At 44.0% G+C, this 21,354-nt stretch overlaps 1 protein-coding gene across 2 annotated transcripts in view; it reads left to right on the top strand.

Moving 5' to 3' along the window:
- The window catches only part of SMAP2 (small ArfGAP2), a 48,527-nt gene extending 34,190 nt beyond the window's left edge, over positions 1-14,337 (top strand). Inside the window, exons 4-10 of one of the 2 annotated variants that reach the window (XM_018042331.1) lie at positions 960-1,038; positions 4,474-4,560; positions 5,739-5,820; positions 6,823-6,932; positions 7,705-7,870; positions 8,263-8,576; positions 12,686-13,054. In XM_018042331.1, the coding sequence (XP_017897820.1) occupies positions 960-1,038; positions 4,474-4,560; positions 5,739-5,820; positions 6,823-6,932; positions 7,705-7,870; positions 8,263-8,576; positions 12,686-12,811 (964 nt within the window). In that variant the 3' untranslated portion in view covers positions 12,812-13,054. Of the gene's footprint in view, positions 1-959; positions 1,039-4,473; positions 4,561-5,738; positions 5,821-6,822; positions 6,933-7,704; positions 7,871-8,259; positions 8,577-12,685 lie in introns of both variants that reach the window. The other variant, XM_018042325.1, reaches the window with a different exon arrangement.

A 21,354-nucleotide genomic window follows, 5' to 3' on the forward strand; every position in this document is an offset into this window, starting at 1 on the left:
TATTGGTGGTGGTGGTGTTGGTAGTGTCTTGGGAGAGTTACAGAAGACTCAGGACCCATGATCTGACTGGGCCATCTTTATATGTGGATGAGTTGAAGTCTGTCTGGCTTTTCCTCTTTCCTGCAACCAAGACATATAGAAAGCCCACGTATATACTCTCTAATGTCAGAATGGTGGTGTCACACAGGGGCGACTCATCCAGAAATTAAGACTGCTGTGGTTCACTGTGAATTCTTCCATAGAGTGACATCTCCAATAGTCTTTGAATCTCTGAAACTATTGTTTGATAAAAAGAATAGTTTATTGTGCTATGTTGATTCAGCAAAACTGCCACTGATTTTTAATGCCTTTTTATGCCCTACCTGAAAGAATTAACTTGTTGACCAGTTAATCCACAACTTTCTTCCCCCAGCCCCTCGAATGGAGATGGCACTCAGCTCATAAAACCAAACTCCCTGAAGGCAGTGCTTCTCAAAACATGGCTTGTAGACCATCTTGTTAGAGTTTGATTTTGGTGGGTACAAGGAGAACCTACTAAATGTAGATTTGGAGCCCTGCAGAGGACCCCAGATCAGAATCTGGCAGTGGGGCACGGGAGTCCCGTATATTTTTTTTTAAGGGGCACTCAGATGTCTGTTTCAGTCCTGTTGACTTAAGGACTTTAAAGTAGATAACTGACTGCTTTACCTGTATTCTATCAGTAGAACAGCCACAGGCTTCACTGCTGTCGAAATGAAGAGGGACCCCATTTCTGCTGTAGGAAATGGTGATTCCCTGCAGCAGCCACGAAGGAGGCATTTTAAGGTTTGGGTTAGGGATAGGCCAGAAGAGACAGGAGCCACGTGGGGAAACCAGGCAGAAGGAAGAGGGGGAACAATGCTCACGGGATACAAATGGACTTTTTATGGTCATTCTGTGAGAAAGACTTGCTTGCTTTATCCTTAATAAGCTTCTTGCAGTGCGGTCGAGGGATTTATTCGAGATAAATATGAGAAGAAGAAATACATGGACCGAAGTCTGGACATCAACGCCTTTAGGGTTGGTTGTAAATCTTTCAAGTTTTGTTCATAATAAACAATTTGCTTATTAATCAGGCCTGGGGAGAATCTGAAGAACAGCTACCAAAATACTCTAAGAACATAAAAACAAAAAAGTAGAATAAAGCAAGCTATTGAATCAAGACCCTGAGATATCATGGAGCAAACTTTTGCCTCAGGGATGGACCCTGAGTCCAATCAGTTAATTCTTTACCGTGATCCGAATTTAGATGTCAGTGATTCCCATTTCCAAATTATTTCTTTATATGGATATGTTGGGCATACTAGATCAAATAGAATAGTGTGTGTGTGCATACGTACGTGTGTGTGCATTTTTTTTTCTGTAAATGAAGTCACCAAAATTGATGTAATTATATCAGCAGAGTTTCCTTAAATTTGACCAGCATATATTTCCATTGTGTCAGTTGACTGACTGCCAATGGAACGCTTGTTCTTGAGAGGAGTTTTAGGAGACTCCCAGTTGCCAAATACACTTTGCATCCTAGGCATGTGGTTAGAATCTGAAATACAGTGTACAAGAGGAATACAACATGGTTTCTGGAAGAAGGAAATATGCCTGACTAATGACAGCTAGAGGGGAACCTATAAATATGACTAACTTAAACCTTCAAAAAGCCTTTGACAAGACTAATAAATTTTCTTTGAAATAATCGACTGTTTCTCTAGCTAAGGAAATATGGAGAATATGGGATTCTCCAGTTCTAGCAAAAGACCTATCTACCTAGCATCTGTCCTCTCTCTGTTGTTTATTTTGATGGAAGATGTGCTAGCCAGTGAGATCATTACATTTACACAGGGCTCTAAGCCCTTCCAGATAAAGTCAAACTAATTGGAATTAGCTCGAGACCGATCTTTTGATCTTGTATGAAAAGGGGCACTAACCGGTCGTTGATTTCAACGTGGGCAAGTAAGTGCAGGGTAATACATGTAGTTAGGTAACGATAATTCCTTCTCAGCTTTGTATGAAGGACTCTTACGTCACAGTCATCCAGAAAAGGGATGTGTCGTAACTCTTCCAAGAAAGACTTAACCCAGCGTACATTTATGGCTTGGATGGCATCATCTAGAAGAGTTTGAAACCAAAAGAAACAGACCTTTCCTTTCCTTTGTAGAAAACTGTAGTCTGTCTGCTTAGCTCTGTTCATTGCACAAGAACATATGAAATCAGATGAGGTCAAACAAAAGGTACCTGAGGTAATTCAGAAGGTAGGAGAAGAGGAAAGAGTTGCTGTATGGAAATAGATGGTATTCATTCATAATTATGTTTCTGCTGTACCATACCCATGAAAGCAGCCTGTTTTACTCACTAAATGTTTTCAGTTAGAAAGGAAATGTTTCCTGTGTGCCAAAGAGCTATTTCAAAACCTTTTATTTGATGTATGTAGACTTTTAAAAAATATCTTTGTGAAGATTTATATGCCAAGAATTAATATTTGCTGAGTGAAGGCATTTAATATCAAATCTAAAAGAAACTGGCTTTGTTGAAGAGTATTCTTCTTGAATAGACAGATAAGATGTTTTGAATTTCGAGAAATAAAGTGTTCTGTATTCAAGTATTACACTATGTATGCAACAAGCATCGCTGGGTGTGTTCTTCGTGATTATGATATCACTGTACAGATAATATGGAAGTTAAAGTGGAAAATCCATGCCTGCTCTTCCCTTCGTAATGACTGTCACCCGTGTGTTTCCCCCATTCTTCCCTGTGTAGTTACTTTTTGAAGGCATAATTGTGCCATGGTTGGATAGAATGCCTCCTGCTTTCCTTTAACTCAGCACATCGTGTTTTTACCTGTCACCTGTTTACTTGTTACTTTTCACAACTTGTAATCGTTGCCTCTTGTTCAGTGAGCAGCTAGATCACAGTTTATTTCACTCTTCCCCTCTGTGGCATAAAGGTTCCGTTTCTCTTCAGATACGTTACTCTGGAATGAACTTCCTGGCATATGTCACTTTCTCCATGCTTTGGATTATTTTTCTTAAGGTATATTACAAGATACAATGTTCTCTTGGTCAAAGGGTTTCAGTATTTGTCTCTTCATACGTTTGCCAATATATTTTTTAGAAGTTGTACTGTTCTATACTGTCTTCTCAGCATTGGATGAGTAGAGTAGTTTTACTCCATTCCTACCAATATTAGATAGTACTATTAAGATTTTTTTCTCCTCCCCAAAATGTTTTTTTTTTTTTTGGCCATGCCTCGTGGCTTGAAATCTCATTTCTCCAACCAGAGGTCAAACCTGGACTCTCAGCACTGAATGTTCAGAGTCCTAACCACTGGACTGCCAGGGAATTCCGCCCAAAAGTGCATTTTAAATTTCACTTTTTGATCATGATCAGGGCCGACCGTTTTTCATGTGTATTTGTTGTTCAGTTGCTAAGTGGTGTCCAACTCTTTGTGACCCCATGGACTGCAGCATGCCAGGCCTCCCTGTCCTTCACCCTCTCCCGGAGTTCACCCAGGTTCATGTCCATTGAATTGGTGATGCCATCCAACCATCTCATCCTCTGCCACCCACTTCTCCTTTTGCCTTCAGTCTTTCCCAGCATCAGGGTCTTTTCCAATGAGTTGGCTGTTCGTGTCAGGCGGCCAAAGTATTGGAGCTTGAGCTCCAGCTGTCCTGCATTTTACAAATAAGATTCGTGAGGGCAGGAGAAGGGGGTGACAGAGGATGAGATGGTTGGATGGCATCATTGACTCAATTGGCATGAGTTTGAGCAAACTGTGGGAGATAATGAAGGACAGGATAGCCTGACATGCTGCAGTCCTTGGGGTCACAGAGTCAGACACAACTGAGTAACTAAACAACAGAACCCTCTGGCTAGAAGAGGCAGATGGGGGACTTCAAACTTTATCCATTGTATTTATACAATATCCTTTAATATATAGCAAATTACATTTATGTTCTGTTATTCTTTTGATCCAGGTGATATTCTTTTGATCGCAGCTCTTCTCACTCACATTTTATATATAAGGAAACACTTCATCTTTGGCTCATATTTGTAAGGGAGAGAACCTTTGATTGAAGGCTGTATGTCAAGTAAGATGAACATTTTTCACTGCCGTACCAAGATGAGCAAGTTAAACTTGGGTCCAAAAGGGACAGCAAACTGGTGAAATGTTTTAACCTCTATGGATAACCCGGTCTGCACACTTAACAGTCATACATGGATTAGACAGAACAAGGAGGGAGATACTTAAGAAATTTGAAAGATGCCTCTTTACAGCCTTGAGGCCAGGGTGGAAGAGGCTAGCGCTCATGCCCCACACAGGACCCTCCCACAGTCTGTCAGGCTCCTGCATCAGATTCAGTAGGGATTTGTGTGTCCTTTTGAGACATTTAGGATTCTAATTTGTTGAACTGTTAGTCACCATGGGGTCTGTTCTTTGTCTTGTTTTTTTTAATCATCATAGAAAGAAAAAGATAACAAGTGGAAAAGAGGGAGTGAACCAGCTCCAGAGAAAAAAATGGAACCTGTTGTTTTTGAGAAAGTGAAAATGGTAAGTGGGGGCAGTGTGTGTGCTGTGTGGATGGCTCAGGGTTTGCTGACGTGTGTGGAGGGGAGGGCAGTGGAGGAGAGGAGAGGAGAGGGGAGGGGTGGGGAGGGGGAGGGCTCATTGAGAGCACGTTGCACCATTGCACCTGGGACTAAAGGGCGCCACATTCGGATTAGATCACCCGCTGCTATTTCTGCTGCTTTCCCATTGCCTTGTTGCTGCCCAATCTGCTCTGTCACACTGCCTTTGAGGTCCAGATGGGAGCTTGGGAACGGCACCTGTCCCATCTGAGCAAGAGGCACGTTTCATGGCAGAATGCCAAGGCTCCGTGACACCTTCTGAGCAGATGCTACGTTAGTTCTCTCCTTAGGCCTTCTGTACCTGGTTTTCCTGTTGCTGTTAAGAACAGTCCTGAAGCCAGGCCGTAGTAATTCATTTTAAACCATCCCTTCTTGTGTTCTCGCTCTGTCATAATGAAGTAGGCACCCTTCTTCCCACTGGACACCTGATGGCCGTGGTAGTAGATACTCTAAGATGGGACTTCCCAGGTGGCGCTAGTGGTAAAGAACCTGCCTGCCATTGCAGGAGGTGTAAGAGACACGGGTTCGATCCCTGGGTCACGACTCTTAACATGTTTGGAATCTTGGGAAAGAAGACTTTTTACTGTTTTCCTTCGAGGGTCTTTTAGCATCATTCTGAATCGTATTGTCTGCAGAACACAGTCCGTAGTGATATTGGCAGAGCGAATTAGGTAACCTATAAAATGAGTTCCCTTTTGGTATTAAAGGTTTTCTAATCACTGGGAGAAGTGTTGGCCATTACCTTTTGTACCATCAGACACCTGCCTTTATTCTTTGCTTCTCCTGGGACCAAAAACCGCTGCTTCTGTTGGATACCCTGGTCTGTGGTTGTCTTGGTTTCGGAAAGATCTCTCTCTTTAGAAAGCCAGATAAGTGCAGATGACAGCTTTGTTTTTCACTTTAGGTTTGATTTCTGCACTTTGTCTTCTGATTTGTTTTTTTTTTTTTCACGTAACACTTCCTGAGTTCTGTTCCTTTGGTAACTCTCTTTGAATAACAACATCCATGCCACAAGAATTCCTGTGGCTTTACAGTTGGAGAGGGGAATAGAGGCTTCAAAAACACCTGCTTATTTCTTTCTGTAACATATTTTAACCCTAGCCACAGAAAAAAGAAGATCCACAGCTGCCTCGGAAAACCTCCCCGAAATCCAAAGCTCCTGCGGTGGATCTCTTGGGCCTTGGTAAGAGCTAGACTTTTCCACTCCTGTAATCTCAGCAATGTTGATGAATTCTCTGTGATCCTGGGGAGATAGGTAGAGATGGGGTTGTTCGGTTGGTGGCTTCATCACTAAGGTTGTTCCCTCCTGTTCTTCCTGCTCTTTTACATCTGAGCAGTTGTTCTAAAAGGTGCTGACAGTCTTTAGGGAGACAGTGCTGCACTAGAGGAGTGGTCAGACCCAGTACTGGTTGCGCATGGCCTTGGAAGCCAGAGTCCCAGCTCTGCCACTCTCTATCTTTGTATTTTGGGGAGCTTGCTCAACCTCTCAACATAACTTTCCTCCTATAGTGAGGATGATAAGTCTACATCAGAGATGTTGTTGGAAGGACTAAATGAGATAATGCCTGTAAAGCTCTTAGCTCCTTGCCCACACACACGGAGCATTCAGTAAGTGTTTGGAAGTTTCACTAGACCAGCACCTGTGAGCCTTGCCCCCAGCCCTCTAGTTTTCCAGGTGCATCCTGCTTCTGAGACGGCCCCTTACCTTGTGGTCATTTTCCTCCAAACTTTTGAAACCCTGAGCTAGTGGTTCTGCCCCTTTCAGAAATAGAGCCTTTTCTTACTTTTCATAGTACTGATGGCTGTACTTTGTTTCAGTCCATTCCTGCTGAGTATTGGCTACTTCAGCTTCTCATGTCTGTACTTTTCATTTCTCTCTGAGAATAAATCCTGCACAGCTTTGCCCCTCAAATAGCCAGAAGGGAGCCAGGCATCTCCCTTGCAATGGTGCTAATGTAGCCTTCAAGCCCAAGTTCCTCCTGTCCTCTGCTGAGCTACAGGCTTTTCCAGTGTGTTCTCGGGAATCTTGTGAGATGCCTCCTCATCCAAGCTGTATGGTTCCAGAGCCTAGATTTCAGGGTCTGTGATTGGAGCATGTGGGGCTTCTCTACTTTGTGTCTGGAAGAGAAGAAAGGAATGGGCTTAATAAGCAGGGCTACATTTTAACTTTGGCCTCTCTTTCCAGATGCTCCTGTATCCTGCTCCATTACAAATGGTAAGGCCAGTAATACCCTGGAGAAGGATTTAGATCTTCTGGCCTCTGTTTCATCTCCCTCTTCTTCGGTTTCCAGAAAGGTGAGTCTTATGGGTGACTCAGGAGGAAAGAGCATTCTGTAAAGGGTGCTTTTGATAACTTAATCCTGGAGTCAAGTCATGCATTCTTGGTGAAATTGACTTTGGTTTTCTTGATTCTTCCCTTAACCCTGTCATCTCTGTTACAGCCTATTCATTCCATTTTGTCTCTTGCCCCAAAAGATTGGGCCCTTTATGTGAACTTCTGTTGAAGATGTGTCAGTTTGTAAAGGCTAATCCTATAAGTCAGCTCCTCAGCCTGAGTTATTGCCAGAGAGTTTGTAAATAGGAAAGGCTTAAGACCGTCAGTGACTCCCATTTGTGGAATGCCTGCTGTGTACACCAGGCAGTGCTGGGTGATTTTGTGTATCATTTTGTATATTTCCCTTATGATTTGAAATATTCACCACAATCCTGCAAGATGGGTCTTCCAAATGAGGAAAGAGTTCAGAAAAGTTACATGACTAGCCTCTCGTTACACAACCAGTAAACAGTGGTACTGGGATCTTAGTTCTCTCTGGCTGCATCGTTTGTAGGTCATTTTAATTTGTTAGTTTTTCACCAAATCACATCATTTTGCTAAAGAGCAAAGAATTGTACCAGAGCTTAACTATCAGGTGTTTCCAGATGTTTTTATGGTAAAAGTTTCAGGAAGCTACTAACTCGAGCCACGTTTTCTCATGGCAAATATTAGAAGCACCTGAGAGATGAGGGAGGTCCTTTACAGAGAACCCCAAGAGGACCATTCCAATTCCTCCCTGCCCTTTGTCCTAAGGTTGTAGGTTCCATGCCAACCCCAGGGAGTGCTGGCTCAGTTCCGGAAAACCTGAACCTGTTTCCAGAGCCAGGGAGCAAATCAGAAGAAACAAGCAAGAAGCAGCTGTCTAAAGACTCCATCCTGTCACTGTATGGATCCCAGACGCCTCAGATGCCCACCCAAGGTAGAGTTCACAGGGGTCATGGCAGTGTGCCAGGTAGAAACGGGAGGCCTTCCATGCAGGAATTATTTGTTGTGCCAGGGGCAGTTTCTCTGGAGGCCCTGACATCATACTCCAAACAAGCCTGAGCATGACATTTCTTGTGAAGCCACTGAGTATCAGGAGATCGATATTAATGTAACTCAGAGCCATGCTCTGTGGGGTCTGGCCTCTGTGAAGCCTGACTCGGGGTCTGGATCTGGACCCTAAAGGGGAAGTGCCTGGGTCTGCAGCCCGCTAGAAGCCAGAGGATCTGTCTGAGGAGTCTTAGCTGGAAGGGGCAGCCAGCGAGCGTTGGATTGGCCTTGTGTGCATTCCTCTTTCACGAATCTGTGTGTCTGTTCTCTCGGCAGCAGTGTTCATGGCTCCTGCTCAGATGGCGTATCCCGCTGCCTACCCCAGCTTCCCTGGGGTTGCACCTGCTAATAGCCTAATGGGGAGCATGATGCCCCCACCAGTAGGCATGGTAGCTCAGCCAGGAGCTTCTGGAATGGTTGCCCCAATGGCCATGCCTGCAGGCTATATGGGGGGCATGCAGGCCTCCATGATGGGTGTGCCAAACGGAATGATGACCACCCAGCAGGCTGGCTACATGGCAGGCATGGCAGCTATGCCCCAGACTATGTATGGGGTTCAGCCAGCTCAGCAGCTGCAGTGGAACCTAACTCAGGTAAGCTGCTCCATTTCACTCAGGACAAGAGTTCTGAGCCTTCCTCAAGGCCGTCTCACTTAGTGTCTGTCCCTTATCCTTTGAATCCTTATAGTGTAAATGAGATATCGCCAGAGACATTCTTGAATTTGCTTCATTTATTTATTTGTTTTAACAGAAGGTCTATCTAACCTTAGACTTTCTGAGGTATTTTGGGTTCCTGTAGAATAAGGGTAATTGCCTGATTCTAAAACTCTCTACATATTCATCAAAACAAAACAGCTTGTCCAGATAAACAAGAGGTGCCAATAAAAGCACCCATAAGTAGTGACTTTTGCACCTAATAGAATACCACAAACCTCAAATTACACGGTTATAACACTGAAATCCAGGGCTTCCCTGGTGGCTCAGTGGTAAAGAATTCGCCTGCCAAGGCAAGAGACACAGATGGAATCCCTGGTCCAGGAAGATCCCACATCCCGAGGAGCAGCTGAGCCCACATGCCACAACTGTTGAGCCTGAGCTCTGAAGCCCAGGAACTGCAGCTACTGAGCCTGAGTGCCACAAGTACTGAGGCCTGTGCACTCTGGAGTCTGTGTTCCGCAACAAGAGAAGCCTCAGCAGTGGGAAGCCTGCACGCTGCAACTGGAGTAGTGCCTGCTCACGACTAGAGAAGAGCCCTCACAGCACCAGAGACCCAGCATAGCCGACAATAAACAGCTTTTTAAAAACACCGAAATCAAGCAGAGCCAGCACCACAGAGAGGCCATGTGAAAAGAGGAGAAGGAGCAGGGGGCTAGAGGTGACGGGGCATAGATAAAACACCCCCAAGAAAGAGAAAGCCCTGCCCTGATGAGAGACGTGCTGAGAAGTGTTCTGAGACCTGGTGCAGTATAACTCTGGTTACTTGGAGAATCGAAAGCAAAGGACTTGAAATAGATAGGACTATAGGGGGTAGCTTTGGCAGAGCATTGTTTCTAGGAGAGATGAGGATGACTTAGAATGAGAGGGTGCCCTTAGGAGACCTTTGGTGAAGAAGTAAAAATTGAGAATGACAAAATCAGATCTACTATCCTCCTCTCCACCAAGTAGTCATTTCACTTTACTAACAGAAGAGGGTGCTCTTGAACTAAGAAATTTAATAAGTCTCCCCAGATCCTTTCATCTGTGTGTGTTATTGCTGATTCAGAAAAATAAGGCGCTACAAAGAATCCGCCTGCCAGTGCAGGAGATGCAAGAGATGAGGGGATTATCCCTGGGTGGAGAAGATCCCCTGGAGGAGGAAATGGCAACCTACTCCAGTATTCTTGCTGGGAAAATTCCATGGACAGGGGAGCCTGAGGGGCTGCAGTTCATGGGATCACAAAGAGCCAGACTCGATTGAACAGGCATACACACAAAAAATTAACAGAAAGTAGCAAGTGACATTTATGCAAAACCATTATGAGAAGAAACTAAAAAAATGAAGTCTAAACATTTTGAGGAATGAAAATTCTTTCTCCAAAACCAGTCACGAAATAGAAGAAAACTGTTACGCAATCCTGAACTAAATGTCCTCTAACAAACACTTGCAGGTAAGACAAAACAGCTTGAATCAAAAAGTGAGAAACTTAGAACCCAAATGGACAAATACCTGGAAGTTGTGAAATGAAAGTTTCCTGAACTCAGGAAACAAATTGAGAAACAACACAATTATCTTAAAAATAGACTGAATTACAAGTTAGTCAGAGGAGAATAGATTCAACTGAAAATATATTTGGCATAGAGGAAAGGCGTGAAATAGCTCAGAGAAAGGAAACTAAATATAGAGAGCACTAAAAAGAAACAGAAAGAAAGACCTTAGGCAAAGAAGGTCTAACATAAATATGTGTGTTTGGCGACCCCCAGAGGTGGCACTAGTGCTAAGGAGCCTGTGCCAATGCAGGGCCTCTCATGCCCGGGAAGGTCCCCGGGGGATGGCGTGGCAGCCCACTCCAGTGTTCTCGCCTGAAGACCCCCATGGACAGAGGAGCCTGGCGGACTACCATCCACAGGGCCACTAAGAGTCGGACACGACTGAAGACACTTAGCACACACACAAAGAAGAAAGATAAAATAGTGGAACAGGATTAATATATTTAAAACTTAACATGAGAATGTTTCCTAGAAACAAAGGACTTGAATATAACTTGAAAGAAACTACTGTGTGTGTATCTGGAAGAACTGACTCAGAATGGTCACCTCGAACATATCCCAGTAAACTTTTAGGCTTTGTATGATAAGAAAAAAATCCATGAGTCCATATTTTTTAAAAAATGGGTGTGGGATAGAGGGAGAGAAAGCCTTCTTTGCAGAAGAATGACAACTAATAATTATAGAAAGAACAGGGTATTCACATGTTTGCAAAGAAATACCCTTCAGATTACTTATTAATTACAATGAAAGAACATATGATGGATACAACCTTAGATAAGTGATCAAACGTAAAATTATCAACAGTGGGGCACATTAGCATTATGCATTTCTTGATATCTTATACTAAGAAGGATATAATATCACTTACATAAAATTTTGGGGGCCTTCCCTGGCGGTCCAGTGGTTAAAATTTCACTTTCCAATGCAAGGCGTGTGGGTTTGATCCCTAGTCGGGGAAGCTAAGATTTCACATGCCTCACAGCCAAAAAACCAAAACATAAAAGCAGTATTGTAACAAATTCAATAGACTTTAAAAGTAGTCCACATCAAAAAATATATATATTAGAATTTTTGCCAAAAATATTTAACTTGGATCCAATCGTAAGAATACATGAGATAAATCTAAATTAAAGGATTTTCTCTAAAATAACTGGCCTAGACTCTTCAAATGGTGTTAGGAAAAAATGGTGGGGAAACTCCTTTAGGTTAAAGGAGGCTAAAGAGATGAAAAATGAAATGTAATATATATTAGAATATAGTATTAATGTGAAACATCTTGAGCATGTTCATTGTATTGTGATTCTAGCAAAGTCTTCATTCATATGAGACCTAAGAGTCCGACTTTGTGCGGCCCCATGGACTGTAGCCCGCCAGGCTCCTCTGTCCATGGGATTTCCTAGGCAAGGATATTGGAGTGGATTGCCATTTCCTTGTCCAGGGGATCTTCGTCTCCTGCATTGACAGGCTGGTTTTTTACCACTCTCACCACCTGGGAAGCTTCTTATGAGATGCCTCCTGACTTATTAAGAGGTGAAACGTCACAATATCTGCAATTTTCAATGTCTATCAAAGATTTTTCAAAGCTGATACATATGTATATATCAAAGATAAAATAAAGCAAAAGTGTTACCAATTGTTGAATTTAAGGAAAGATATATGGGTCTCATTACCCTAATCTTTCAACCTTTCTGTAAATTTGAAATTTGCTTTAAAAGTTGGTGGAAGAAAAAAAAGTTAGCCTTTCTCCTAAAGGAAAAGATCTTATACAGAAAATGTACCAGGCTTGGGAAATTTAAGGCATTTTTCTTTGATAAATAGTTTCGTCTGTTCACTGCCAGGAGCCAGTCTTTTAATCAGATTCCTAAAGGGGCTTCAACCCCACCCAGGCCTGATGCCACCAACCCTTTCCTCCCAGCAACTTCCTTTCTCATACAGTGAAGACATGTTGGTCTTTTTTTTTTTTTTTTTGCCTGCCTTTGCTCTTTCTGAAAGTCCAGTTTCCTTTTCATTGTCTTCTTTCTACTCGAGGAGCATGCACAGCACTTCCCCTGACACTCCTTGCTGGAGGAAAGACAGGAGTTCTGGCTGGCTGGGGGCTTCTCTTTATACTCTCAGGGTTGGCTCCAGCCGGTTCACAATAGGCTCCTTTTCAGAATGAGAGTGGAAGGGAAACAGAATAACCTCCTGTGCCGCTTTTATGTCAGCTCACTCCAGAATTCCCCCTTCCCCTCCCTGAGCATTAGTCTCCGACAGCACCTCCCTTCTGCAGAGGCCTCCATCATTGAGGTCTGGTGTCCCCGGAATGATCTGTGCAGGTTCAGGGCAGTTCTGCTCATGACAGAGCTCCCCTTTGTCTCACTCTCCTCTCCCCACAGGCGGAAGGACTTCTTCCCGCCCTTTGCTCTAATTGGCCCCGTGCCCACAGCCTGTCTGAAAGCCTCCTCTCTCCCTTTCAGATGACCCAGCAGATGGCCGGGATGAACTTCTGTGGCACCAACGGCATGCTGAGCTATGGACAGTCCATGAACGGCGGGACCGGACAGGCAGCAAATCAGACGCTCAGCCCTCAGATGTGGAAATAGGCACAGCACACCTGGATGACTACCACTCTCCCCGTCGCCCCCTCTCCATGTGTTTCCTCTTTCCACATCCCCCTCTCCTACTTCTCTGGTTTAGACGTCGGTCACTTAGGACTTGGCATCCTGCCTAGCCCAACCGCATCCCAAACCTGCAGACCTCTCTGTTGCTTTCTGTCGTACCTGTCCCCCAGCTGTCCTGATTCCCTCCCCAGCCTCAGCCCGGGTTCTCTCCTGGCAGCCGCACCTTAGGAACTGTTGGCAGAAGGCACTTAGACTGCAGGATAGATGTGCACACCTTTGAGCACCTTTCCCACAAGCTGAAACTTCCTGTCAGACTCAGAAAGGTCTGTAGGGGTTGTATTTTAGGCAAAGAGGGGAGAGATTAGAGGTCCTTCTGTATGTGTTGATGAGTTATTGGGTTAACCAAAAGGACGTTTTGGCCAACCCAGTATTTCCATAGGTTTAAATTTTGGGGGTGAGAAAGGGGGCATCATGCTCCCCTGATTTATGGAAATTAAGGAAGTACTAAAATCGAATTAAATGCTCCTGAGTCTTAGAGCAGTTTGGCCCCAGCCCTGGGGCGAGGATGAGCAAAATATGACTCTACTTCATGCTGAATTGTTTGCTGGATCTGAGACTTCAGGACTTGCTGCTTCGGTCAGCCTTTCTTAGCACCAAAGACTCTTCAAAGGTCCCACACAAAGACACACACCCTGTTCCCTGACTTCATTCGGTAGGATCTGCCTTTGTGGCTGGAGGACCAGCCCCTCCGGTGGGAATGCAGAGCTTAATGTGTGTACTGCTTGTGTGTGTGCGTGGATTCCACCTCCCACTCTTTCCCCGACTGTGCTGAGTGTTTCTGTTTTTTAGTTTTAGGTTTACAACAGAGAGGAGTTAATTTATCAACAGCCCAAAACTGTTGCCAGTTTTTCTTTAGTTAAAAAAAAATTTACCATCTCATTGGTAGCTCCCTTCCTCCTTTCCCCTCTCCGACCTGCCAGTTGCTGTTTCATATTGGTATGTCCAGGCTGCCCTGCGCCCCCATCTGTCCAGGTGTATGAGGCAGGGTGCCTGGGCAGCCTTCCTCTCAGTCATCGTTCGCCCCACTTGAAAACTAAAACAAGAAAACGTTGCTTAAAAGATTTCACCTGTGGGAACCACAACTCCTGGTTGCCTTTCTCCTGTGTATGTGCAAATTCCTTAATAAATGTTGCAGGGAAGCACCGCTCACTCGCTCTCACTGTGTGTCACTCGTGGAGGAGGGTGAGTTCTGCCAAGCTCTTCTGCTTTCCAGGGGCAATTCCCTCACTTTCTGCATTTTAAAACATGATTACATTTAGAATGGATAAACAAGGTCCTACTATAGCATAGGAAACTATAGCCAGTCTTCTGGGATAAACCAGAATGGAAAAGAATATTTAGAAAAGAATGTAAATATATATATATGTGTGTGTGTGTGTGTGTGTAACTGAGTCACTTTTCTGTACAGCAGAGATTGGCACAACATTGTAAATCAACTGTATTTTAATTAAAAACAGCGTAGGGAGCATACCCAAGGGCCAGGTCAAGATTCAGGCAGTCAGAAAGGTGGCTTTTTTCCAGTGGCATCTAGAGTTGTGAGGGAGTGGACTCTGGATGTCCACACCAGCTGGAGTCCCGGACCATCGGAACTCATCGGAACTAGAAGTACCCCCCACAATAGAAAAACTGAGACCCCGCCCCTTCTCCTTCCTTCGAGTACACCTTTTGAATACTTCCGGGTGTGAGAGGATAGCACAATGGCTCAGAAAGCTCTGAGCCAGGCTGCCAGTGTTCATATCCCTTCTTGCTCTGTGACCTGGCTATTAAAGCCCTGTGTATCAGTGTAAAGCTGATACTAAACCCCTGTGTATCAGTGTAAAATGGGGCTTGTGTAAAATGAAGCGATTCCTGTGGTATGTTTAGCACACAGGGTACTTTGCCCTCAAATATTAGCAAATGCTACGTGCCAGGCCTATGTCAATTCATTCAACAAGTGTTTAAAGAAAGCTTTCAATATGCCCAGCACTATCTTAGGCTCTGGAATAAAACAGTGAATCAAAACTCCCTGATCTCATAGGATAGTGTGGTAGGAGAGATGGACAATAAACAAGTAAATGAATGATTTGATTTCAGGTGGTAATAATACAAGGTAAGACAAGATTAGGGGAGAGGGTGGGTGTGGGACCATTTGGGTGGAGCAGTCAGAAGGAGGCTACATTTCAACTGAGACCTGAAACAGGAGGCAGTTGTGTGGAGATCTGTAAAAAGAGCAGAGCAAAGGTTGACGTCTGCGTTGAAAATGGTTTGGTGGAGGTATTGGTTTGAGAATCATCAGGGTGTGTAAAGCCACGAGACTGGGTGAAGTCGTCTAAGGAGAAAGCATGAAGAGAAGAGGACTGAGCCTTAAGGTCCATCAGCTTTTAGAATTTGAAGAGAGAAGAAAAAACATTTTGAAGAGGAAAAAATGAATCATAGTCCTTGCTCTTAAGACGCTCACAGAATCATGGGGCAACGGACTTAGAATCTCTTAGACATGCTTTACGGGAGCTAGGAAGGTTGGGGAAAACTTCCTAAGGACAGAGCACTTGAGCTGAGTCCCGGGGGCAAGTTAGGAGTTAACCAGCGAGTGGTGTGGAGGTGGGGAGAATAGTCCAGGCAGACTGTACCATGTGATCAAAGAGACCTGCAAGAGCACAGAACATTCCAAGAAGCACAGGCAGTTCCATGTTCCTAAGGTCTGATATTAGTCCAGGTGTCATGAGAGGTGGGACCTGGCTGGCCTTGGATCAGATCACGGGGGGCTTCCTACAGCCCAGGAATGAGTTTAGCCTAAACTGTGGTAAACAGTGGAGTGACACGGTCAGATCTGAGATTCAGGCAGCTCACTCTTGCCTTGCTGACAACGTGTTTGAGAAACAAGACCAGATCTAGGGGACCAGGGCTGAACAAGGGCCAAGTTATTAGGAGGTGGGAAAAATGAAGCCACTCAGAACAGCATCTCATGAGGCACGTGAGGTGCTAACAGGTGCAGCATAAAAACCTGAAATCAGCTTGGGAAAGATTGCGTGTCATGTCAGCTCTTGCACATCTAGAATATAAATATCCAAGTAGAAAGGGCTCTGAAAATTTCCGTGGTAAAGACTTTTTTTTAAAAAAATTAGTTGATTATATTTTTTAAAGCAGTTTTAGGTTCACAACGAAATTGATCAGAAAGTTTAGAGTTCCCATACACCTCTGTCCCTCACTTAGCCTCCTCCACTTCTGACATTCTGCACCAGAGGAGTACATTTGTTACAATGAATCCATAGCAATAGATCACAACATCCAAAATCCATAATTTACATCAAGTTTCATTTTGGTGTTTTGTAATCTGTGGGTCTTAGCAAAGGTACAATGACATGTAGTCATCATTATAGTATACAGAGTGGTTTCACATCTTGAAAATCCTCCGTGCTCTGCCTCTCCATCCCTTGCTCCCCCGTAACTCCTGGAAGCTACTGATTTTTTTCTTCCCCACTGTCTCCATAGTTTGGGCTTTTCCAGAATGTCATATACCTAGAGTCATACAGTTTGTGGCCTTTTTCAGATTGACTGCTTTCACTTAGTAATATGCACTTTTGTCTTTTCATGGCTTAATATCTCATTTCTTTTTAGTGCTGGATAATATTTCAGTGTCTGAATGTACATAATTTATTTTAATCTATTCACTTACTGAAGGACGTCTTGATTGCTTCCAAGTTTCGGCAATTATAAATAAAGTTGCTGTAAACATCTGTGTGCAGGTTTTTGTGTAGACGTAATTTCTAATTCCTTTGAGTAATTACCAAGGAACATGGTTGTTGAATCATATGAGCATATATAAGTGTATATTTAGTTTTGTAAGAAACTGTCAGGTGTCTTCCAAAGTAGCTGAACCATTTGCACTCCTACCAGAGATGAGTGAGTTCCTATTGCTCTACATCCTTGCCAGCATTTGGTGGTGTCAGTGTTTTGGGATTTAGGCCATTCTAATAGGGAGGGATTGGGGGCAGGAGGAGAAGGGGATGACAGAGGATGAGATGGCTGGATGGCATCGCTGACTTGATGGACATGAGTCTGAGTGAACTCCGGGAGTTGGTGATGGACAGGGAGGCCTGGCGTGCTGCGATTCATGGGGTCGTAAAGAGTCGGACACGACTGAGCGACTGGACTGAACTGAATAGGTGTGTAGTGGTAACTCACTGCTGTTTTAATTTATAATTACCTAATAGGTAATGTTGAATATCTTCATATGTTTGTTTGCTATCTGTATACCTTGATTAGATTAAAATTGAGAACTGTTTGTCAAAAGATTCAATCAAGAGAGAAGAAAAGTTTATCTCAGAGGAAGGGAAAATACCTTTCTTTCTGGCTGTACTGGGTCTTCGTTGCTGCGAACAGGCTTTCTCTAGCTGCAGTGAGCTTGGGCTTCTCACCACGGTGGGTTTTCGTTGCGGAGCACAGGCTCTACAGCACGCTAGCTTTGGCTCAGCAGTTGTGGTGCGTGGGCTTAATTGTCCCAAGGCATGTGGAATCCGCCCAGACCAGGGATAGGACCCATGTTCCCTGCATTGGTAGGTGGATTCTTAACCACTACCTCTAGGGAAGTCTCCTGGGGCATATTATAAATAGATAGAGCTAAACATTATATTAGGGTATTCCCAGGTGGCTCAATTGTAAAGAATCCACCTGCCAATGCAGGAGACACAGGAGACGTGGATTCAATCCCTGGGTCTGTAAGATCCCCTGGAGGAGGAAATGGCAACCCACTCCAGCATTCTTGCCTGGAAAATTCCATGGACAGAGGAGCCTGGGGGGCTATAGTCCATGGGGTCTCAAAGAGTCAGACACGACTTAGCGACTAAACGCATAGGGATGCATACACACCTTACATTGGCCACTCCTAAAAACTAGGATGGCAGAAATTCCTATGTATAATGTAGAGAAAGGATTCCAAAACTCAGGGAATTCTGGGACGAATTACCAAACGTGTCATTCCTTTTCCCAACCTAATAAAACACTGAAGGCATTCCCTTTACCCAATGGCTTGAGACATACTTTGTTATAGAAGTACTAGACTCATTAAAACATGACGTAGTGGGTGTTCCCTATAGGCCAAGAATACTAGTGAAGTGTACTTCCTATTTTCAGTGGATTGGGCATTTCCAATAATAGCCTTTAACAGTGGCCCACCTGCAATTTATGATAATCAGAATGGATACCAAGATCTTTGGAGATGATTAATTAATTGAAGCTAGGGACCCAGACAAATGGCAGCTCACTAAAGCCCCACTTGATCTGTATAGCCAGATTTTCTCAGGGTTTGGAGACAGATGTCAATAAGATAGAAATATAGCCTTATATTCTGTTGCTAGACCTAAGTTCACAGCCTATTGAATAATAGAGAGACAGGTATTCTTGAGGATGGAGCTTGTAAAAGCCCTATTAATGTGTAATATCTTCTGGCTTTCCCCCAAGGGACCCACTACCACTTTACCTGGGTAAATACACTAGGGAAACTACACAAACACTCGGGCAACAGTTAGACATTAACTTAACTATCGCTACGTCCTATGCATAGTATTTTTGGACATGTGTCAGAGTGGAAGCATATGGTGATCAGGTAATGATGGCATTTTGACCTAAGTCAGCCTCACCATAGGCCAAGTGGAACCTTAAACCCCTCCTGTAGCAGTTCCTCCAAGTTTCTGAGTGTCTAGTTGGAAAAAGATGCCCTTAGCAACTGATAGATTTCTTACATTGACTTGCTGACCTGCGAAGTAAGGACTGTTGAAGAAATGGTGAACTCTTCCCTACTGAAATAACAAACCAATAACAGTATTACATCTCTGGGGGAGATTTACGAGACCACAGGTCCATTTAACTCGAAGTCTAGCTGGTGCAAAAGATGGATGGGTTTGGGAGAATGACAGTAAATTATGGTAAATTTCTCTGGATTAATACCTCCAAACTGGGTTATCCTCATTACAGGCGCTATTCTGGAAGGCATCTCCTTTTTGAATTTAATCAGGATAATGCTTGACGTGTGACATAGGTCTCTTAACATTATACTTTGGGAGAAGTAATCTATCCTGATAAATGAAAATATCAGACACAATCTGCTTCCATGTGATAGAACAGCAGTGTGTTTACTACCCAATCTGAGGAATGTGCCAACTCTTAGATCTATGCAGTAGTTCAGTGTGTAGAGGCTTTGGTTCTCTCTCCATAGGAGATTGTATTTTCCAAAGATGGCCTCACCAGCATACACCCCATCCCACATGTTCATCTTATCATGTGACATTGGCCTTCTTCCATGGAAGAGGTCTATTTTCTCTTCCTTTGAACATGAATAGATCTTTATAACTGCCTTAACCAACAGAATATGGCAGATACGGCCTCACTTCCTGGGCTAAGGTTATGCAAGGGCTGTATGGCTTCTTTCTGGTTCTCTCTCTCTCTCTCAGGACTCTTGCCCTTCATACCAAGCCAATATATTTTAAGAAAGCTCAGGCCACATGGAGAAGTCACGTGTGGGTTTCTGGTCAACAGCTCTGGCCAGGCCTACGTGACAGTAAATAACCTTCAGATGATCCCAGTTCTTTGCCTTTGCATCTTCCAGTTAGGCTCCCAACATCATGGTGCTGCTCTGTGCCCTGTCTGAATTTCTGACTTAGAGAAACTGTGAGAGACAATAAAAGATTACTGTTGTTTTAAGCAGGAACTAATAGGCAATCTGTCATATAAACCAATCTGTAAGGAATCCTGCCACATCAGTGAATTATCTGAGGCATGTTGGGCTGATCCTTTTAAAGGAAGGAACAAGTTGTTTTTTGTCTGCTGTATTAAAAAAAGAAGTACCGCATGAGATGAGTCCCTTTGGATTTGTGAAGCACATACACCACAGTCAGATGTGTTGACCCAGCTGATTTAGGGGGTGATGTGAAAAGCTGCCTATTTCAAGTAGAGCTCAGAACAACAGATGTTTCTCTTATTCAGGCTACAGGCACTTCCCTCAGCTCTTGCAATTTGGTAGATTAGTAGTAGACCAGAATACTGTATGGACCCTCTTACAAGCCCTAAGTAAAGAACCAATAATGGGACTTCCATAGTGGTCCAGTGGCTAAGATTCTGCATGCCCAAAGCAGGGGCCTGGATTCGATCCCTGGTCAGGGAACTAGATCCCACATACTGCAACTAAGAGTTCACGTGCTGCAACTAAAGATACTGCATGCTGTAACAAAGACCTGGTGCAGCCACATAAATAAATATTAGAAATAAAAAAGAACCACCAAGGAGGCAATTACGGTTTTCAAAACTGAGCTCTCTTTGTCAAGCAGCTCTTCCTACTTGGCCTTGGTGTGGATTGAATGCCAGATCAGGAGATCCCAGGTGTCATGGGCTTCCCTGGTGGCTCAAACGGTAAAGAATCTGCCTGCAGCGTGGGAGACCTGGGTTTGATTCCTGGGTTGGGAAGATCTCCTGGAGGAGGGCATGGCAACCCACTCCAGTATTCTTGCCTGGAGAATCCCCATGGACAGAGGAGCCTGGCGGGCTACAGTCCATGGGGCCTCAAAGAGTCGGTCACAACTCAGCGATTAAACACACACAGCACATGGGATCAGAGCTGCCATAACTGAACCGAGTAATGGTCTGCCTGCATATCCTTGGGAAACCTTCAACGTCAGCATCTTTAGATCTTTTCCTCTTTGGCTGAGTGAAGCCACTGGAGAAGTTTTTCAAATTTGCTGCCCAGAGAGTATAGCCCTGGGTAGAAGCATTCTGGAAAGAAGAGTGGGAGTCTCAAGTTCAGTGTGTAAATGTCCACATAGCCTTGCCCTGTTCCCAGTATTTCCAGCATAGTGCCCACCCCTCAACTCTGCCTGCTGTTCTTCAGTTCAGAGACCCCTCTGTTTTATCTTTTCCTTAAACGACTCCTCCAGTCTCCTGCAGAGATGGTCAAAGGACAGTCACCTGACTGGAGTAGTGTAGAGACACTGAGAATCTGCTTCTAACAGATTCACAACCAATATTCTATGGTTAGCATTGCCTGAACTCCCCATTTTCAGAGGGACCCCTAGACAAGCAGTTTGTTTGCTTTTGGGGATTCTGGAATGTAATTAGGTTGCTTCTTGGCTTTCCCACTGCTCACTAAGGATTCAGCCTTTCAGGACTCATAAGGCTGAAAACACTCATCCATTCATCGTTCAGTTGCCAGAATTTTGTTTTTCTCCTCTCTATTCAATGTATCCTTGGGCTTATGCCTTTGGTTTTAAGTCCTTTTTTCTGCAGTTATGATGGGATTTTTTTTTTTAATGGTATGATGGGATTTTTGTGAGGGAGTGGAGCTAAATACATGTGTTCCATCTGCTCCCTTTAACTAGGACTTAAGACCATATGACAAGGACTAAGAAGGCAGAAAGGGCAGGGGATGAGATCCTTCTTTTGGAAAGGGGTGTCGTTTTCCCAGGGAAGAGAGTTATGGACTGACAGCTTCAAGGAAAAGG

Source organism: Capra hircus, chromosome 3, assembly GCF_001704415.2.
Source record: "Capra hircus breed San Clemente chromosome 3, ASM170441v1, whole genome shotgun sequence".
NCBI classification, from domain to species: domain Eukaryota; kingdom Metazoa; phylum Chordata; class Mammalia; order Artiodactyla; family Bovidae; genus Capra; species Capra hircus.